We start from the raw sequence: 19360 nt of genomic DNA, 5'->3' as shown, positions 1-19360 counted from the left end.
ATGCATGTGATTTTAATAAATTGAACAATATTCATTGGAAAACACATTTAATTTCAAAGTAAACAAAGATGTCTGTACATTAAAGTATTTAATTAGTGAAACAATTATTATCAATGTAACAAGCTGAAAAATACAGCAACTTGATACAAGACTGAGGTAACAAAATACTTCACCAAAAATCTAAAGAATCCCATGGAGGGCTGATGTTCAGTGGTTATTGCAGATGAGACAATTCACAAGTATTAGAGAAAGTCCTTACACAGCTGCATGCAGGGGTCTGCTGGAAAAAAAGACAGCCTGGGAGAATGCAACAGATTTAACAAGAAACGAACGAAAATGTAGAAACTGATTTTCAACCCACTTAGAAGAATACATAAGAAATCGAAAACTACTTTCTACGCAACATTTTGAATGCTAAGTGGAAAACCATGCATTTTGGCACGAAATTTATTAAAGATTATACTATACTAATAAATCAATTTCTATTATTTCATTACTGAATGGTCACAGTCATTCAGAAATGGATAGACTCATGGTTAAAAATGAACCGATGGATCTTCTGCGCTGCTGTGAGGGGATTTGGGGGCTGCCCGAGGGGTAAACACACTTGTGCAGCAGAGGGCTATGAGGTGGACCAATGTCCATGGACAAGTTCTCCACGGCCAAGAAAATGCAGCTCTTGCTCATACTGTACTTGAATTTAACACTAAAGTTAAAGACAAAAGCCTATCACATAAACTCGGTGGAGGTGCTGACCTTACTCTCTCATTCTACCTTTGGAGTCCTCTGTATGCTCAGCCACAGCTCTGTGCCTAACTGTTCTGAACTATGTGGCCTCTAGTGCACACTCCAGCTAGTCCTCATTGTGACAGAACTCACAGAGTAAGACTGGTCAGTCTGTGGGGACTTTTGAAGTGTTTCTGGAAGAATCTGTGCATGAAGATTGTACCCAGGGCTGGGGAGAGGTGGGTTCTTGCCCAAGGAGGTGCATGAGGTGGGGATCATTTGTTCGTTGAGTGGTCAACCCCACGAAGGCAGATCCAATCTGTCTCCTTTTCAGCCATTTATACCCTGGATAGAACCTCGTGCATGGGAGACACTCACTAGAGATATGAATGAATGAATGAATGAAAGAATGGGGGTTTTATGCAGAGAAACTGTATTTCAAAGGGACTCTTACAGTTTCTTTTTGTTTTTAAAACATGAAATCACCCAATATTTCAATAATGACATAGGGTTGATTACAGTAATATACGGGATCACAAAAAAGAAGTAAAATCGTGTTTTGGTGATGTTCACCTGTAATTGTGAGCATCAGCAATGGGGGTGTAGCACTCTGGACCCACCCAGGAATAAAGCAAGCTTGGCTTGCAAATGGCTCCCCATTTTCACAGACCATATTCTACCTGAAATATGGTGACCTTAAAGATACACCTTTCTGGGCTTGGGACGGGGAGTAAGGTAAAGGTAGAAACACTGGCTGTCTCGGTAAGGAAAAGAAATACTTTAGAAATCAGTTGGCAATCCTTGAGTTCCTCAAGGATTCCTTCAAGTATTCAGCTCCTCAGCGCCTCTGTCTGACAGGATGCTGAACAGTCAGGGGAGGGAATGCTGCATTCACCCTGGGTATATTCAGAAAATGTTTCTCCGGCTTTCCACCAAACCCTCCTCCACAAAGCATTCCAGTTGCCAGAATGCACTCAGCTGACCTTGAGTTACATACAGAACGTGTTCAACTGAGGGTTAGAAAGTATGTGGGGTGAGCTGCATGGATTCTTCTTAGGACATCACAATGCTACCAGCTACCTACTCCAGTTTGTAGACAGCATTCTACACCTTTCATTTTGGCCACAATTTTGTTTGCCTAAAAAAAATTTACAGTATATGCATGCAAGACATAAGACCTTCAGTGGGTTCACAAGTATTTGTGCACAATGGACAGTCGAGGAGCAAAAACCAGAAACACTTCCCTCTAGGGCGAGAATCCACCCAAGGACCCCCACCCTCCGTGGTTTGTGCCTGGTTTGTGGGACAAGCTAGCACTGGGAAGACAATCAGCACTGAACTCACATACTTGGCCTGAGTCCCTGCTTGGAGAATTGAGTATCTTTCAACTACATCTCCAGGACTCTTCTGATGTGTTCAGGGCTCTTACCAGTCCTACCAGGCTTTTGCCAATAAGATTGGCTTTTTGCCAGTCAGTCCAAACTGATTCCTCAAGAGTCCAAGGAAAGAAATGTTTCTGAGAGGTGATGTGGGATCAGTCTCAACTAGTGAACAGATTAAGTGCTTTGAAAAGAATTGTGATTGTGCTCTTTCAAATTAGGCTCAGAAGCAAACATCTGTGAAGGAGAAGAAGCATCTGTAAAGGACAGAAAACTATTTGATTTAGTTGAGCCTGAAATTCTGGGAATTTGGCATCTGTTGTATTTCATATGTGAAAAGCCAGCGTAGTGTGAAGAGTGGAGAAACAAGGAAAATAAGTAGCCAGTGTTCCAGTCTTGCATTTCTATCCAAGCTGAAGACTTTTTAGAAGTTAACAGGTGAGATCAGATTGGATGTAGGTCAAAGCATGACCACTGCATGGTTCTGGTTGGAAGTGACTGCAGTGTCTGGCCTTGTTACTCAGCCTTCAGATACCAACTTGAAGAGTCTAGGTGCACACACTCAGACCTGGGGTACGGGCGGGCACGCAAGGCTGTGGCTGAGATTTGATGGCATCAACGTTACCTTTGGGAGTTTCTTTTGGCATGAAAGTATCCAGTCTCTGCTCCAAAAGAAGGTGAGTTTCTGAGCACAGTCAGGCTCCAGCACAATGTATCACCCTGATGACAACACTCCCTCAGCGACACATTCGGATTCTCAGAGTCGTCACCATTTGATCAAAGTACTGTGGTGGGTCTGTTGGTGGATCTTATAGTGGTGACCTATTACAGTGTACTGATTAAGGTGTTGTGAAGCTTCTTGCCAGGAAACTCTTCAGGGCAGTTTGATGCCTTGTTGGTGTGAGTTCTGATACCATGATAGCAATGGACCCAGAAATTCAGTCTCTTTCAGAAAATCATTTAAGGGTTTCCCTCTCAGGATACAGATATTCAAGTTAAAGGAGAGAAAGGGAGACAGAGACAGGCTATGATGATAAAGCACAATTAATGTAAGAATAAAAATATATTTGTGCAAAATAAAAATCACTTTAAATTATGACAGAGTGTGACAGATCAAGGCTGTTGTTCATGGAAAACACTCTTAGCCAAATGCAGAGGCTGGACCATTTGCTCCCCAGAGCTCTCAGATGGTCATCCACAATTGTGCCCTTGGACTTGGATGATGGAGAACTTGCTGGTGACTGCATTTGGGGGCAAGACTGGGGGAGCTTAAGGCCTCAGTGTCACTCAGCTCCCAGCATGATCAGCAATCCTGGTGGGTCTGCCCTGGCAGTGGAGGCCAAAGGGTGCGATGGCAATGGCAGCGAGCACAGCCTGCCCTGTGGGGGAGGTTGGCGTGAAGGGGCCTCTGGGCAGCCGATCACTGTGAGCATGGCAGCCTCTGAGCTGCTTCTGAGGACATCAGGAGAACATGCCACAACTTCCCATGCAGGCGTGGCGGGAGCGGGGGAGATGAAAGGGCCCCAGGCCCTGCCAGGAGAGGGCATGAAAGGAAGCAAGCAGGCCAGCGGCCCAGTCCACCGTCCTGAGCCGGTTCCTGCTCGGAAGGGCTGACAGCAACAAGGCCTGGCAGAGCCCCAGGGCCCAGGAAGCAGGCCTTCCAGATGAATAGCACCCATAGGAACAGAAAGCAAGACACGGTTTAAGGCATTGTTTGTTTACAGTGAGAGAATGTGAGGGAGCCTTAACACTGGCGCTCCCACCCGACCTTTCTCCGTGGACAAGGCTATGACTGAAGGTGAAAGCAGGCCCTCAAAGCGAATGAAGTGTGTGATGTCACAAGTCCTGTGCCAAAATGCATGTTTCTTGAAGAGTTCACACTCACTCGCACGCACACATGGACGGCACACATACGCAGAGGACGCTTCGGGGATTGTACAAAATCTGAGGCCACCCTGGGGGTGAGCAGCCCCGTGCACTTGGGGTGTAACGAGCCTGTCCCGCAGCCTGTCCTGCTCTCTGGCCCTTTCGCAGGTTAATGCTGTCCACTGTGTCAGCAGAAAGCAGGAGAACCCAACGTGGGCCAAATGCACTCTGTTGCAGAAGCAGCTGGTGGACAACAAAGGCCCAGAAAGGGGACTCGGGGTGTGCAGTCTGGGGTCCAACAACCGCCCTGTGAGGTGGTGCTGCGGGATGAGAGTCATGAGAGTCGCTGGGGATTGACAGGTGGATCCAGCACTTGGGGAGCCCTCTGCGACTGTGAGGCTGAAGGCTGTGCGCATCCTGTGAGTCTGGCTGTGAGGCTCCCAGCGCCCTGGCTCACAGCCTGTGCCCAGGGTTGCCCTTGTCCACCAGGCCCAGTCTGGGCTCCCAGAAGCCTTTGTAGTCACGCCAAGTTCTGCAGAGACTTATTCAAATGACATAAGGTTTGCAGGTACCTAGAAGAGAAAGCTCAGCTTCTTGTCAAAGTTTTAACCCTTCGAAGAGACAGGGGTGGTCTCTAGGGGAAGTCTGTTAATGCACAGGTCAGGTGGGTGGGGGCATGGCAATAATAACAGCTGCTACGTGTCACAATCCCATGTGCTGGGTACTGCTCTGAATGCTTCGTATGCATCATGTGCTTAAGTCCTTATAGCAATCCTATTAGGTAGGTGCTGGAAACACCCCCATAATGAAGACAAGAAACTTAGGCTTAGAGGGTTTAAGTCCACAGCAAGTAAGAAGCAGGGCTCAGACCCTAAACCCATGCTCTCAGCCATTATCCTATGTTCAAAATAAAACTGTGTTTAGGGTGAGGAAGTCAAACCCTGAAGGAACAGAGTGTATGCCTTTAGAGGGGACAAGCAGCAGAGGGTAGGTCATTAGGGGATGACAAGTAGAAGCACAGGAGACTGACAAAGCGTGCGGATACTGAGAACCTAATACCTCTCCATAGCTATGTCCAGGACAAGATCTTAGCCCCCTTTACTGGGAGGACCACTGACCTCAAGTTCAGAATGTTGCCACTGTCCCCAAAGCTGTCTCCAGATCCCCAGACTTGGACTTTCTTCTCTGGCATTGCTTTGGGTTCCAAGAGATTTTATTAGAAATATATATATAAATCAGCCTCAGCAGCTTAGAGCAGCCCTAAGCAATTTAGTGAGAACCTGTCTTAAAATTTAAAAAAATAAAGGACTGGGGATGTGGCTCAGGGGTAGAGAATCCTTGGGTTCAATCCCCAGTACCAATTAATAAACAAACAAAACAAGCACATGTCAGTAACAATTGGTCAAAATGATGAATTAGAAAAAAAAAAAAAAGCATTCCCATATACCAGGAGACAGTTACAAAAATGTTTACAGCAGCATTCTCATAGGAACAAAAGGCTGGAAGTCATTCCTGTGATGACTGACAGCAGAACTGATAGAAAAATCAGCACAAATAAATGAATGACAGCTACACACGTCAACACTGATGAATCTTAGGAACGTGTAGTGGAAGAACAAGTCACAGAAGGAAATGTATAGTTCTGGTTCTAGTCACAAAGATGCTTTACAAATGTACCCAGACAATACAAGAAAAAAAATCAAATGCGTGTTCTAAAATTATGAAGGAGGGCTGGAGGTATAGCTCAGTGGTAGAGCACTTGCCTAGCATGTATGCACGCCCTGGCTTGCTCTCCCTACCACAGTAAATGAAAATAAAGTAATAAAAGTAAGTAACACACTCATCAGGAGCATGGCTATGGGGTGAGGGTGAAAAGAGAGAATCAGGAAGAGGCACTTGTGGGAGGGAGGGCTCCTAGGCCTGGAGGGCTCTACATTTTGGCTGGGAGATGGATATGTGGGCGTTCATTCTGCTGTTGTTTGTATCTTACACATATGTTATAAATAAGGTTTAAGTGGATTCAGTGTCAGTAAAACAATTTTGAGAAGTGCAAAATAAAAACACAGTCTAGTGGCTGAGATTCCACGTGGACAGCTGCATCTCTGTGCAGCCCTTTCACACCTTCCCTCCATTCTTTTGCAGGGACACACCGTGACTCATTTAAATAATCCCCTGATGTTGAGTATTTAGGTTGTTGCTAACCTCTTATTATTCCATACAGTACTATGGAACTACTTGATGGGAAGTAAATTAGAAATAAAAAGGAAACAAAATAGGAAAAAAAAAAAAAGGTCTGAATATTGGACAAAAGTACTTCAAAGTGGCAGAAGCTTGCCACAGTGCACTGTTTGCCAGCATGAGCAATCTCACCAAACGCTCACTCTGCCCCATGTTTTTTTCCTAAACCCCCACTGCCTGCTGAGCAGCTGCTGCCACCTGCTGACTGCTCCCTACAGAGGGACAATGGGTCCTTGCCCAGGGCTCTCCTTGCTGTGCCTCCATGAGACCAGGGCCCTGCCTCTTCCCCCACACCCTCCTAGGCAGCCCACTGCAGGGCTGTCAGTTCCTGTTGGACCTGGAGCCACCTGGCCTCTGTGCACAAATCACAGGGCCACCTGTGTTAGGAGCCACAGCAAAAATATTGATACAGGCACCTTTGGATTTTATTGACTGCCAGCCAGCAATTCACATTCATATGGTAATTGGACTCATGCTGTTCAGCTGGGCCCATTTCAAGACTCAGGTTACTCATGTCACTCTTGTAATGGGAGAGTTCCCATTGGTTGGGAAAGGATGGTAGGAGGGTGTTCCGGGGGAAGGGGAAACCCCCCCGGCTCAGGTAGAACACACACGTGGCGGACCCACCTGTTAGGGGACGCACACGGCCTCTCTCTAAATAAAACTTTGTCTCAGTTTGACTGGCTTGTGTTTTTGTGCCCAACCGGGTTGCAAGATTGCAAGCCCGTGTGCACTGACAGCTCAGCAGGGGATCGCTCAGCAGGGGTGCCGCAGGCAGTGCTCGGCAGCAGGAGCGGGACTCAGCCGGCCCGGGGCCGGGCAGTTTGCGGCATTTTGGTGGCCCGTACGGGGAACGCCCAAAACTTAAAGGTGAGTAATATCACTCGCCCCTAAGGAAAGGCGACAGAATGGGTATTTCTGTTTTGATTTATTCTGCTCTTATTTCAGGCTCTCTAGCCTTACAATTTTTCCAGACGAGTTGGGATAAATGGCTGACTCAAGGTTTGAAGTTATTCGGCCCTGAGAGAGAGAAAATTGACATAATCATTTTCCTCCTCTCCGTTTCTGTTTCATTCTGTTTTGGCTTTCTTCTATCCTATCTTATTGGGTTACGTTACCTTTATAGTAGATTAGAATCTAGTAAAAAACAAACCGAAAAACTGTTAAGTAAATTGTTAGAGGTCCAGGCCATGGCAGAAAACATATTAGGTCAAGCAAAACAAAAGGTCTCTCAAGCTAGTCAGATAGAAGAAAATTTGAACAAGGCAAGCTCAGGGAAAAAACGGTCGTCAGATAGGGAGGCTGCTACTAACTCCGTTCCACCACCAGAGGGCATAATTCAACCAACAGCTTTACCTGCCTCCATAGATGATGAACGGAATCCTGAGGCGGGACCCCAAAAACTAGCATGCCCTGTAATTGAGCAGGGAGAAGAAAAAGAACGAGTTTACCGTGCCTTAGATTTCAAAATAATAAAACAATTAAAGGAAGCTGTAGCAGCCTACGGCCCGGCCGCTCCCTTCACAGTCAGTATGGTCGAATCTATTACCGGCTGGAACTTAACACCAGCAGATTGGGCTAACGTGTGTAATTCTGTGCTAAATAGAGGACAGTATTTATTATGGAAAATTGCCAATGAGGAATTTTGCAAGGAGACAGCTAGGCAAAATGCAGAAGCAGGTTACCCTGAACGAGGCCTGAAAATGTTACTGGGAAAAGAGGAGTTTCAAGAACAGATGCAACAGCTCAGATATGATCCTGGCGTATACGCTCAAGTCGCTATAAATGCAATTAAGGCATGGAAAACTTTAAAGGGACAAGAGGATTTTCAAGGTCAACTATCTAAGATAATACAAGGAGTTAATGAGCCCTACGCTGACTTTGTAGCTAGACTTATTGAAGCAGCCTCTGAGACATTTGAAAATACAGAACAGGCAATGCCATTTATAAAACAGCTGGCTTACGATCAAGCAAATCGTTGCTGCAAAGAGGTCATTAGACCGTGGAAACAGGAAGATTTAAACACATATATTAAATTATGTAGAGACATTAATGAACAAGGACAAGTCATGGCAGCTGAAGTAAAACAGGCTTTAAGTACCAAGCCAAAAACATGCTATAATTGCAATCAAGAAGGGCATTTTAAAAGAAATTGCCCCATAGGAGGAGGGTTTAACAAAGCTAGGTATCAAAAGAGTAGAATCCCGGGTATTTGCCCACGATGCCATAGAGGGAGACATTGGGCTAATGAATGCCATTCTCAAACCACCATAGAGGGTATTCCGTTATCAAAAAATGGACAAAGACCAAGTGTCTACCCACGATATCGTGGAGAAAGGCATCAGGCCCCGTTGTCAAAAAACGAATTGGAGGGCCCAATGCCCCGGGGCCCAAAACCACAAATATACGGGGCAATGGAGGAACCCAGCAGTACCATCAAGGTGGTGCCCAGGACGCATTATCCATCAGATCCCTCATCAGACAGACTAGAGGGAGCGCAGGGTTGGACATCTGTGCCTCTGCCAGAGCAGTATTAACTCCAGAGATGGGAGTTCAAATCATTCCCACAGGAGTAAAAGGACCTCTTCCCCAGGGAACAGTAGGCTTATTATTAGGACGCAGTTCTTCTACACTTAAAGGACTTATGATAAGTCCTGGGGTAATTGATCCCGATTATGAGGGTGAAATAAAAATCATAGCTAGTTCTCCAAGAGGTATATCAGTAATTTCATCAGGAGATAGAATAGCACAGTTATTAATAATACCAAGCCTACATGATAAATTTTCCAGTTGTAATGTAGAAAGAGGTTCCAAGGGATTAGGCTCCACAGGTGTAGATTGGGCTATGCTATCTTTAAATTTAGATTCTCGCCCTATGCTAAAATTAAATATTCAAGGGCATGATTTTAATGGACTGCTGGACACAGGCGCTGACCTCAGCATCATATCTCGCCAGGAATGGCCTAAGCATTGGCCATTACAGCAAGCGACCCAAACGCTTAGAGGCCTAGGAGTGGCAACTAATCCCCATAGAAGTGCAATGGTATTAGATTGGAGGGATCCTGAAGGATGTGAAGGAACTATACAGCCCTATGTATTGGACCATCTCCCCATAAATTTATGGGGACGAGACATCCTAGATCAATTAGGATTGACATTAACAAATAACGTCAATCCTAACGCGCCCACTACTAGGGCAAAACAAGGCTTTAGAAAAGAAAAGAGATTAAGAAATCAAGAACAAGATATAACAGCACCAATTCAAGTAGATCAAGAGATAGATAAACATGGATTGGGTTTTCAAAAAGGGCCACTGAGACAATCAAAATTACTTGGAAATCAGAAAGACCAGTGTGGGTTCCTCAGTGGCCCCTAACTAAAGAAAAGATACAAGTAGCCCATGATCTGGTCAAACAGCAATTAGCGGAAGGACATATACAACCTTCCGTATCTCCCCATAATACTCCCATTTTTGTTATTAAAAAGAAATCTGGTAAATGGAGATTATTACAAGATTTAAGAGCCATTAATAATGAGATGGTTATTATGGGACCTGCTCAATCAGGGATTCCCCAACTGTCTGCTTTACCAAAAACGTGGCATATTCTAGCTATAGATATTAAAGATTGTTTCTTCTCAATTCCAATTCACCCCGAGGATAGTCCACATTTTGCATTTACTATCCCTGCACTGAATCATGAAGGTCCTGATCAGAGATATGAATGGAAAGTACTCCCTCAAGGGATGGCTAACAGCCCAACTTTGTGCCAAATTTATGTTGATAAAGCAATCCAGCCACTTAGAATTCAAAACCCTGAACTACAGATATTTCACTATATGGATGATGTGTTAATGGCACATAAAGATAAAAACACATTGCTAGAATGTTATGCCACGCTTACAAACTTATTAAAAAATTATAATCTAGAGATAGCAATAGATAAAGTACAATTAAATCTTCCAATTAATTATTTAGGAGTTCTATTATCCTCAACCATGGTCCGTCCACCAAAAATTCAAATACGAGTAGATCAACTCAAATCACTTAATGACTTTCAAAAGTTATTGGGAGATATAAATTGGATAAGGCCTTATCTAGGCATACCAACAGGAGAATTAGGACCTTTATTTGATATTTTAAAAGGTCCATCAGATCCAAATTCACCCCGCATGTTAACGCCTGAAGCTAGAAAGGCATTAAAAATCATTGAAACATATATGGAAAATATGCATTTGGATAGAATTGATATAAGTTTGCCTTTATTATTTATTGTATTACCGACAAAAAATATTCCTACAGGGGTATTTTGGCAAGAAGGTCCATTATTATGGATACATTTATCTTATTCTCCTAATACTATTCTTACTAGATATCCTGAGGCTGTAGGGCAATTAATACTCAAAGGAATAAAAGCAGCAAAAGGAGTGTTTGGGATTTCTCCCAATAAAATTATTACTCCATATACTATGGATCAAATTGATGAGTTAGCTAATGAGTTAAATACTTGGGCAATAATCATGTGTAAATCTAGTGTTGCATTTGATAATCACTTGCCATCTAATCCTTTGTTGTCCTTTTGGTCTAAGCATCCTGTAGTTTTTCCAAAAATGACAAGAAAAACCCCTATCATAAATGCTCCAAATATATTCACTGATGGGTCAAATAATGGTACAGCAGCAGTAGTTACTCCTGATCAAACTTTTACATTTTTAGTACCCAAACAATCAGCTCAAAAGGTAGAGCTCAATGCAGTATTGCAAGCTTTTATGATGTTCAAAGATTCTACATTTAATTTATTTTCTGATAGTCAGTATGTAGTTAATGCTATCGTATCTCTTGAAGATGCTGGTAGGATTTCTCCTTCCTCTACTGTTTTCTCTTTGTTCTCTGCTATACAAAGTCTAATCTGGGATAGAAAGGATCCATTCTTTATAGGACATATCAGAGCACATACAGGATTGCCTGGAGCCCTTAGTTTGGGTAATGAACTAGCAGATAAATCTACACATGACATACATATTTTCTCCACAATAGAAGAAGCTATAAATTTTCATAAAAGGTTCCATGTCAATGCTAATACTTTACAAAAACGTTTTAAAATAACTAAAGAACAAGCCAGACATATAATAAAACAATGTCAAAATTGTGTGACATTTTTGCCACAAGTTAATCTTGGAGTCAATCCTAGAGGACTGATACCTAACCATATTTGGCAGATGGACGTCACACACTTGCCAGAATTTGGAAAATTAAAATATTTACATGTTACAGTTGATACTTCTTCTGGATTTTTGATGGGCTCCCTTCATCCCGGAGAAAAAACTAAAGATGTTATAGCTCATTGCTTACAAAATTTTGCCACTGTGGGTGTTCCTAAACAGTTAAAAACCGATAACGGTCCTGGTTACATCTCCAAGTCTTTTAAACAATTTTGCTCATCATTTGGCATTACTCATATAACAGGAATCCCATACAACCCACAGGGACAAGGCATAGTTGAAAGAGCTCATCAAACTATAAAAATGTACTTATTAAAGCAAAGGGAGGGAATTAGTAAGGGGTATATATCCCCCAAAGATAAACTTAAAATAACCCTTTTTACTCTAAACTTTCTAAATTTGGATTCATCAGGACTTAGTGCTGCGGAAAGACATATGTATCCGAAAAATGTACATAAGCCTAAGGTACTTTGGAAAGATATTCTAACAGGACAATGGAAAGGTCCGGACCCAGTAATAGTCTGGAGTCGGGGCTCCGTCTGTGTTTTTCCACAGGAGGAACAGCAACCAATTTGGATTCCAGAGAGATTAACTAAAACAATTTCTACAGAAAAAGAAGATGATTTGACTCAAATCCATAACAGCTGATATCCAGAGTTCCAGCCTGGCTATTCTTGCATCTGCGACAGTGATTTACCACGGTGCCTTTTTCAATATCTATTTTATTATTTGCATTTTTCCCACATCATAAAGTTCTATTTTATTTTATTTTACCTTATTTTTTAAGCTCATACAAACCTAGGTTAATGTTTTTCTGATCAGTTTTATTTTTTTGACTGTGTTTTATTTATTTATTTATTTTTAACTGTAAAGTTTTTAAACATTGCAATGGAGATTTCACCTAGCTATAGCTACAAGGCCTTTATTTACTATTGTCTTATATGTTCTATGTTATGTATGCTGTTTTGTGTTGTATGTCTGTATGTGTGTATGTCCATATTTCATTTATAAGGAGCGCTCATGTATATATAGATACAAGTATTCAAAAAAAAAAAATTTAGTCACGTGACTTATATGGTTTAATTTACTTTAGGTAAACAGCTGTTATTAAATTTTGTTTTTAAAGGTGGTTAACAGATATGTTTGTTTACTTTCACCTTTCCTTTTCATTATATTTCATAATTCTGTTCAGGATAATGTCTCTTTAGCAACATGGCCATAATTCCCATCTCCATCCCAGTGCCGGTGAAGACTAAGACCAAACTACAACTTTTATGATAGCTATCACTATAAACTGTATAAATTGATACATCAATCAAAATAACTCAATAAGACTGCTCAATCAAGGACTTAATTTACTTTGGGAGGAAATGGACATATTGATAGACTCCTCCAATTTGAACTGCTCAATCAAGGACTTAATTTACCTTGGGAGGAAATGGACATATTGATAGACTCCTCCACTTTGAACTGCTTACACAACTTGTCTGGACTATGTATCACCTGTATACATTGTGTTCTATTTGTTGATACAGCGAACTGGTAGTGCTAAATATCTTAGCCGATGTGTCACCAGTGTTTCCAAAGGAGCCGTCAATTGGCTTGGTGTCGTGGCAATTCTGCGTCTTTCTCCCTTCTGCTAGTGATGGTCTGATTTTGGGGGCCAACAGAGGTGAGGCAAGAACCTCACCCCCCCACTGGCACCAAGGTTAAATTTGGGGGCCAACAGAGGTGAGGCAAGAACCTCACCCCCCCACTGGTGCATAGGCCTATTACACAGGTATGGCTATATACTGGACCGGTAGTCAGTGACGGGTATGATTCGGTTACAGTGGTATCAACCTAAGCCAGGAGACTGACGCAATAAGGTCAGTTTTCCCATGACGGGTAAGAACCATATGTGAATTGGACATACCTAACAGGCACGGTCCCTAGCCACATTTGCCTGTTGTTTATTTAAACAGTAGGGGGCAGATGTTAGGAGCCACAGCAAAAATATTGATACAGGTACCTTTGGATTTTATTGACTGCCAGCCAGCAATTCACATTCATATGGTAATTGGACTCATGCTGTTCAGCTGGGCCCATTTCAAGACTCAGGTTACTCATGTCACTCTTGTAATGGGAGAGTTCCCATTGGTTGGGAAAGGATGGTAGGAGGGTGTTCCGGGGGAAGGGGAAACCCCCCCGGCTCAGGTAGAACACACACGTGGCGGACCCACCTGTTAGGGGACGCACACGGCCTCTCTCTAAATAAAACTTTGTCTCAGTTTGACTGGCTTGTGTTTTTGTGCCCAACCGGGTTGCAAGATTGCAAGCCCGTGTGCACTGACAGCTCAGCAGGGGATCGCTCAGCAGGGGTGCCGCAGGCAGTGCTCGGCAGCAGGAGCGGGACTCAGCCGGCCCGGGGCCGGGCAGTTTGCGGCACACCTGTGTGTGGTAGGTGAGCATCAGTGTGCTATATGTTCTTAGTGGTGCTGAGACACCTGGGATAACCTGTGTGGAGGAGGTCAAGGTGGCTCCAGGTCCAGCTCTTCCTTTCTTTATGCAGCTTGAGATGGCAGTCCCTTCGTTTTAACCTTGTCAGCTTATCCCCTTTGAATTGCCTTGAAACTACTGTTGACCCAAACCACTGGTCTTCCCGTTGTGCAGATGGGCAATCATGTTAATTGAATGTACTAAATATATACAAACTGGGCTGGGGATGTAGCCCAGTGGTAGAGTACTCGCCTAGCATGTCCAAGTCCCTGGGTTCAACCCCAGTATTGGGAGGGGGAGAAGTAAACACTCTAGAAACTTCAGAATGCTAAGTCTCTTCTATATCAATGTAGAAATTCTACATGCACATACAAACATACATACAGTTTTTTTTTTTTTTTCTTTCTGGGCTGGGTATTAAACCTAGGGCCTTGTGCCAGCTAGGCAAGTGCTCTACCCACAGCCCCCTCCCCCTACAGGGTGACCATGAACTTGTGATTCGCCTGCCTTAGCCTCCTGAGTAGCTTGGATGCATACATACTTTGGTACAAATAAGACTAAGGCTTCCAATGGTCCTGCTCTTTCCTATATTGCTTATACCTAGAGCCTCTTTCGGGGATGGCACATGGCTCGCTATCCAGGGTTGCGCAATAGGGATCTGCTGTGGGTCACGGAGGGTTCCAGGTGTTTTGTTTGTTGTTATTGTTGTTTTTATAAAGAATAATGCTACAGTGAACATTCTTTAATATGTATCTTCAAGGAAATGGGTGAGCATGTCCCTAGCAGTCCCATAGGTGAGTCAAGGGACTCCAGTGCAGTTTTTTGGGGGCCTCTGTGTGCCTCAAGCTTATCCTCCAGTTAGTCTTGTCCTGTTGCTTCCATTTATTGAGGACATTCCACTAGTTCTGCTTTCCAGTCTCTACACAGACAATCTCAATCAGCTTCTCTTGTGTGTCCTTATCTACATTACAGATGAAATTCCTCAGTGGGACCAAGCTGAGGGCAGAGTCCAAGGACTTGCCCCTAGAGACCTCCATTCGTTTATAAGAGATACTCTGAAGAGCTGAGAAGTCTGTGGCTGTGCTGTGTCCCTGTCCCCCCAGACCCAAGTATTTGGTGTGAGCTTGCCTTTGCTGAGGACCCCTCAGACCTGCAGGGCTGCTGCCAGCTTCTCACCTGCTTCCAGCCACCAGCAGCTTTCCTCCTGGAGGCTACCACTAGCTATTCCACACCCTATGCTCTCTCCCAGAGAGGCTGAAGGGAGGGATCCCATGTCCCCAAGTCCCTCCTGACATGGGTGCTTAGGGATAGGAGCACTGATGCGCCCCCATCTGGTGTGGAGGCTGGAGGCAGCCACATTTGACCCAGGCCCAACTGGATGGCTGGCTGCGCCCCCAGGCCCCTTAGGCCGTTGCGGGTACGCCCAGGGAAGTGGAGGCGGGAAAGCCCAGGCCAACACGGTCAGAATCCAGAGGCAGGCGCTGTGGGCCAGATCCCAGCCCCGTGGCTCACTAACTATAGGCCCTTGAACAAGTGTCCACCCCTTCCTCTCTCCCTCCCTCCCTTCCTTCCTTTGGTCCCTTCTTTTTGGTTCTGGGGATAGAACCCAAGGGTGCTTTACCACTGAGCTACATCCTCAGTCCTTTTTTTTTAAGATTTATTTTTTAGACTTAGGTGGACACAATATTTTAGTTTTATGTGGTGCTGAGGATCGAACCCAGTGCCTCGCACATGCTAGGCAAGCACTCTACCACTGAACCACAACCCAGGCCCTACATCCTCAGTCCTTTTATTTTTATTTTGAGACAGGGCCTTGTTAAGTTGCCTGGACTGGCCTTGAACTTGCAATTCTCCTGACTCAGCCTGAGTCACTAGGATCACAGGCCTGCACCACCCCAACCAGTGTGTCTGCTACTTTATAAGCATCAGGATCCTCAGTGTTAAATAGAGGCAATAAGAGAAGTTACCTCTCAGGGACATGGGAGGACCAGCCAACTCCTGCATATGAAGCATCTGTGTAACAGGTGGTGAGGAGAGGGGGCGGTAGTGGGGGCAGAGGGAGCCCACATCAATACAGTCCCCTGGGGGAGCTGGAGTCCCCATTCATCAGCACCCTTGCCTGGCACATGGCTGGCCCTTAGCAACTTAGCCATTACTGTTATTCTCATCAGTTTTGAGTATTCCCAAAAAGTTTACTTTTGGGGGATGACCAAAGTAAAGTTCCTGATGATGCAGGAACTTGATTCCTTGACTGATATCACACCTGCCACCTCATCTTCCCCCAGTGGGTATATCTGTGGTGTTTCCTTTAGTGGGAAAGACACAGGAACCAGATTCAATGTTCTGATCTGGAACTGGGCTTTGTTCTAAGCTAAGAAGGGGTGCCTTGCCCCAAGGGAAAATGCTGACCCAGGGAGGGTGCCCAGGAGCAGAGCTGATGGGCTCTGAGGGAAGAAGGGAGCCCCATTATCTAAAGGGCTGAGTGCCCAGGGTGGGAGGGTACTCAGGGGACTTTACCTGAGGCCTGTTGCTCTTACACGCATCATCCAAATGCTTGTGCCACAGTATTGCGTGGAATCGGGAGCCCGTCTGAAACTTGTAAACATTGCCTGATGGGCAGAGAAAGCACTGGTTGAGAAGAGGGACACATGGGACAGTCGCCTGTGACCATGTAAAGGAAAACAGGTGCCTGAGTGACTGAAGTAGGGGCGCCCTGGGTAAGCCGGAGCTGGCAGGGGAGGCAGCCTCCCATGTTCCTTTGGCCTGTGTTTTTGGAATAGGCTCTTGGCCATGTTTGGCTGTCCGGTGAAGCCTGTGTGCCCCTTCTCAGAATAATCATTTTAAATGTCCAAAGTATAATACCAAAAAAATCATTAGCAGTTATCAAACCAAACCCCCAAACAAGCTGAGTGACATCATCTATACATTCTGCTATACTGATGCACTAATAATAGATCTAGTGGCAGGTCTGACACTGCTGTGTTTCAAAGATGAACAGAAGTGATATTTTGAGATAGGTACAAATGAGACATGATATGAAAATATCCTCGATTCCTCTTAGAAAAAAAACACAGGGACTAGAGTTTTTGGAAGTTGCAGAATTCTTTTCTGAGTTGGCCTTGGACCTGGACAGCTGGAATCTTGTGGTTATAGTTAAGTCAGGGGTTCCTGAAATGCCCCAAACCCAAGACCTTCCCAGCTCCACAGCCCTGCCTCACCCCACATTGCTATTTATTCCAAGACACTGAGGCTCCAGCTCCAGGAGTGAGGGGCCTCAGTAGCCTGAGGCAAAATCACAAAACTGATTCCTGCAGCTACTGCTCAAAGGACACACCAGCTGTGGTCTAAGAAGTTTTGTGGACTAATGAGGGGACTTGTGGGTGACACCAAACCTCACACAAATAGAAACCGAAGCCTCAAAGGTCCTAATGTGCTGAGATGCACCTTTGGCAGAAGTGGAAATGGGGGAGTGCGGTGCCGGTAGCCTGCTGCCTACCTTTGTCAGGGTTATTCAGCTGGAAGATGTCCGGGTGCTCGGGGTCATCGGGCAGTTGTACCATCCAGCCCACGATGGAGACCTTCTTGCCAGGTGTGGATTTATACTGAGGGGAGCAACAGAGAGCCGGGAGGCCTACCTGTGCCAGGCCAGCTTCCCTCCCACCCACCCCTGAAGCTCACAGAAGTTTCCCCCACTGGATGAAGTCCAGTGAAGTCCTGGTGTGGGTGTCCTCTCCACCTGACTTACGTGTTTTCTGTCTGTGCCCCGCAAGGACTTGGCTCCATAGTACAGGAGGGTGGATCCTGAGAGTATGACCCAGTATCTGGTCCATGAGGACAGCTACAGAGGAAGGGGAGGCAGAGGGATGACACACGGTGGGGACAGAGTGGCCTGGTCACCACATCAATGCCAGTACAGGTTTCTCTCTTCACTGCCCCCTGCCATACCCCTGGCAATGCCATCTCCACCCAGGAAAAGAGGAGGGGCCCCTCTCTCATTCCCTCATGTGGCCCTCCACCTTGTTGAGGGCAGGGTGGGAGGGAAGCTGAACTCAGGGCCTAATTCCTACATGTTCCATTGACCTGAACTCAGAGGGTCCTGGAAAAAAGCATGTTTAAAATACAGCCATGGGGCTGGGGTTGTGGCTCAGCGGTAGAGTGCTCGCCTTGCACATGCGAGGCCCTGGGTTTGGTCCTCAGCACCACATACAAAAATAAACAAGTGAAATAAAAGTGTTGTGTCCAGCTACAACTAAAAAATAATATTTAAAATAAAATAAAATACAGCCATGCCAAGCAGTGACTAGAAGAAGCATAACATCTGTAGTGAACAGCTTTGGAGGAGACTGATGCCTGGAAGCAGAAAACCTGCAGGGCCCTGGCGTGGGCCAGCTTCTGTCACCAGCTAGAGGTGTGGTTCCCTGCTCAGGGACTCTGCTCCTCGGTTTAGGAAAAACCACTCCAGTGGGGGCTTTTGGTTCTGAAAAGGTAAAGCAAATCTTCCACCCTGGAAGGAAGAAGGAGCCAGCTGCTCTGCACCACCGTGCTCAGGCCCCTCCCTGCTGGGTGGCACTGCATCATCATCAAGGGAAAGCAGTGGCTCTCAGACTCTTCACTGACACTAGAGGGCCCGGCACACAGACAACACGCATGTAAAGAGTTCAAGAAACAGTGCCAATCTCCACTACATATGAGGAACTCAGAGATTTTTTTTTTCTATTTTATTCTTTTCTACTCAAAAATCCTGGTCATGTCCCACTGAACTGATTCCATCATTCACTGAGGTGTCATCCAGCATTAGGGACAATGATGCTTCAAGGACACTGTCTGGTTCCTGCCTGGTAATGACTGAGGCCTGCATTCTTGGTCAGGAGAGAAGTGGGCAGGTTTATACATTAGGACAGACTGAAGTCCCCATGCTGCAGGAGGTGTTGTGACACTGTAGGTCTAAATGATCAGTGTGGCCAGAGCTGGAGCAGAGACTCTCCTCCTCACTCACAAGGCAACTGGCAACTCAAGGCAGGGGCTCCATGGGTACCTGGAGGGGGCAGGTGGGCCCAATAGCTGCACAGTGGATGGCAGTAGGAGGGGGCAAGTCCAGATGACTCTGGCAGTGGACAAGGCCAGAGCAGGTGCTGCCTGAACCTGCAGCTCCTGACGGGCTTGTCAGCAACTTGTCACACAAGGGGCTGATGTTCTTCCATGTGGGGTCATGGAGACCATGACCTCTGAGTCCAGCACAGGAGATGGTGGGGGCCAAAGGCCTCCTGATGCCCTGTGCTTTCCTCCATTAACTTAGGATGCTGCCAGGGAGGAAGGGACTCTGCATATGAGGATGCCACACAGCAGCTGATGTGCTCTGGCCACTCAGCCTCCTGGGTCTCCAGGTTCCCACTTGCCCTCCAGCCCTTTACCACAGCCCCAGCTCACCCATGCACTCTGTGCACAGACGCTCT

At 45.4% G+C, this 19360-nt stretch overlaps 1 protein-coding gene across 1 annotated transcript in view; it reads right to left on the bottom strand.

The window, feature by feature from the left end:
• Positions 1–166: 166 nt before the first annotated feature.
• Positions 167–19360, bottom strand: part of Ralgps1 (Ral GEF with PH domain and SH3 binding motif 1) — a 253995-nt gene continuing 234801 nt past the window's right edge. The window contains exons 16-19 of the mRNA XM_026386271.2: positions 17653–17745; positions 17404–17509; positions 16425–16516; positions 167–4543 (exon numbers count right to left, since the gene is read on the bottom strand). Coding sequence (XP_026242056.1) covers positions 4514–4543; positions 16425–16516; positions 17404–17509; positions 17653–17745 — 321 coding nt within the window. The 3' untranslated portion in view covers positions 167–4513. The remainder of the gene's footprint in view (positions 4544–16424; positions 16517–17403; positions 17510–17652; positions 17746–19360) is intronic.

Source organism: Urocitellus parryii, chromosome 4 (genome assembly GCF_045843805.1).
Source record: "Urocitellus parryii isolate mUroPar1 chromosome 4, mUroPar1.hap1, whole genome shotgun sequence".
NCBI classification, from domain to species: Eukaryota; Metazoa; Chordata; class Mammalia; order Rodentia; family Sciuridae; genus Urocitellus; species Urocitellus parryii.
Note: the sequence above shows the minus strand (reverse complement) of the source record. Positions and strands in the feature narration are given on the sequence as shown.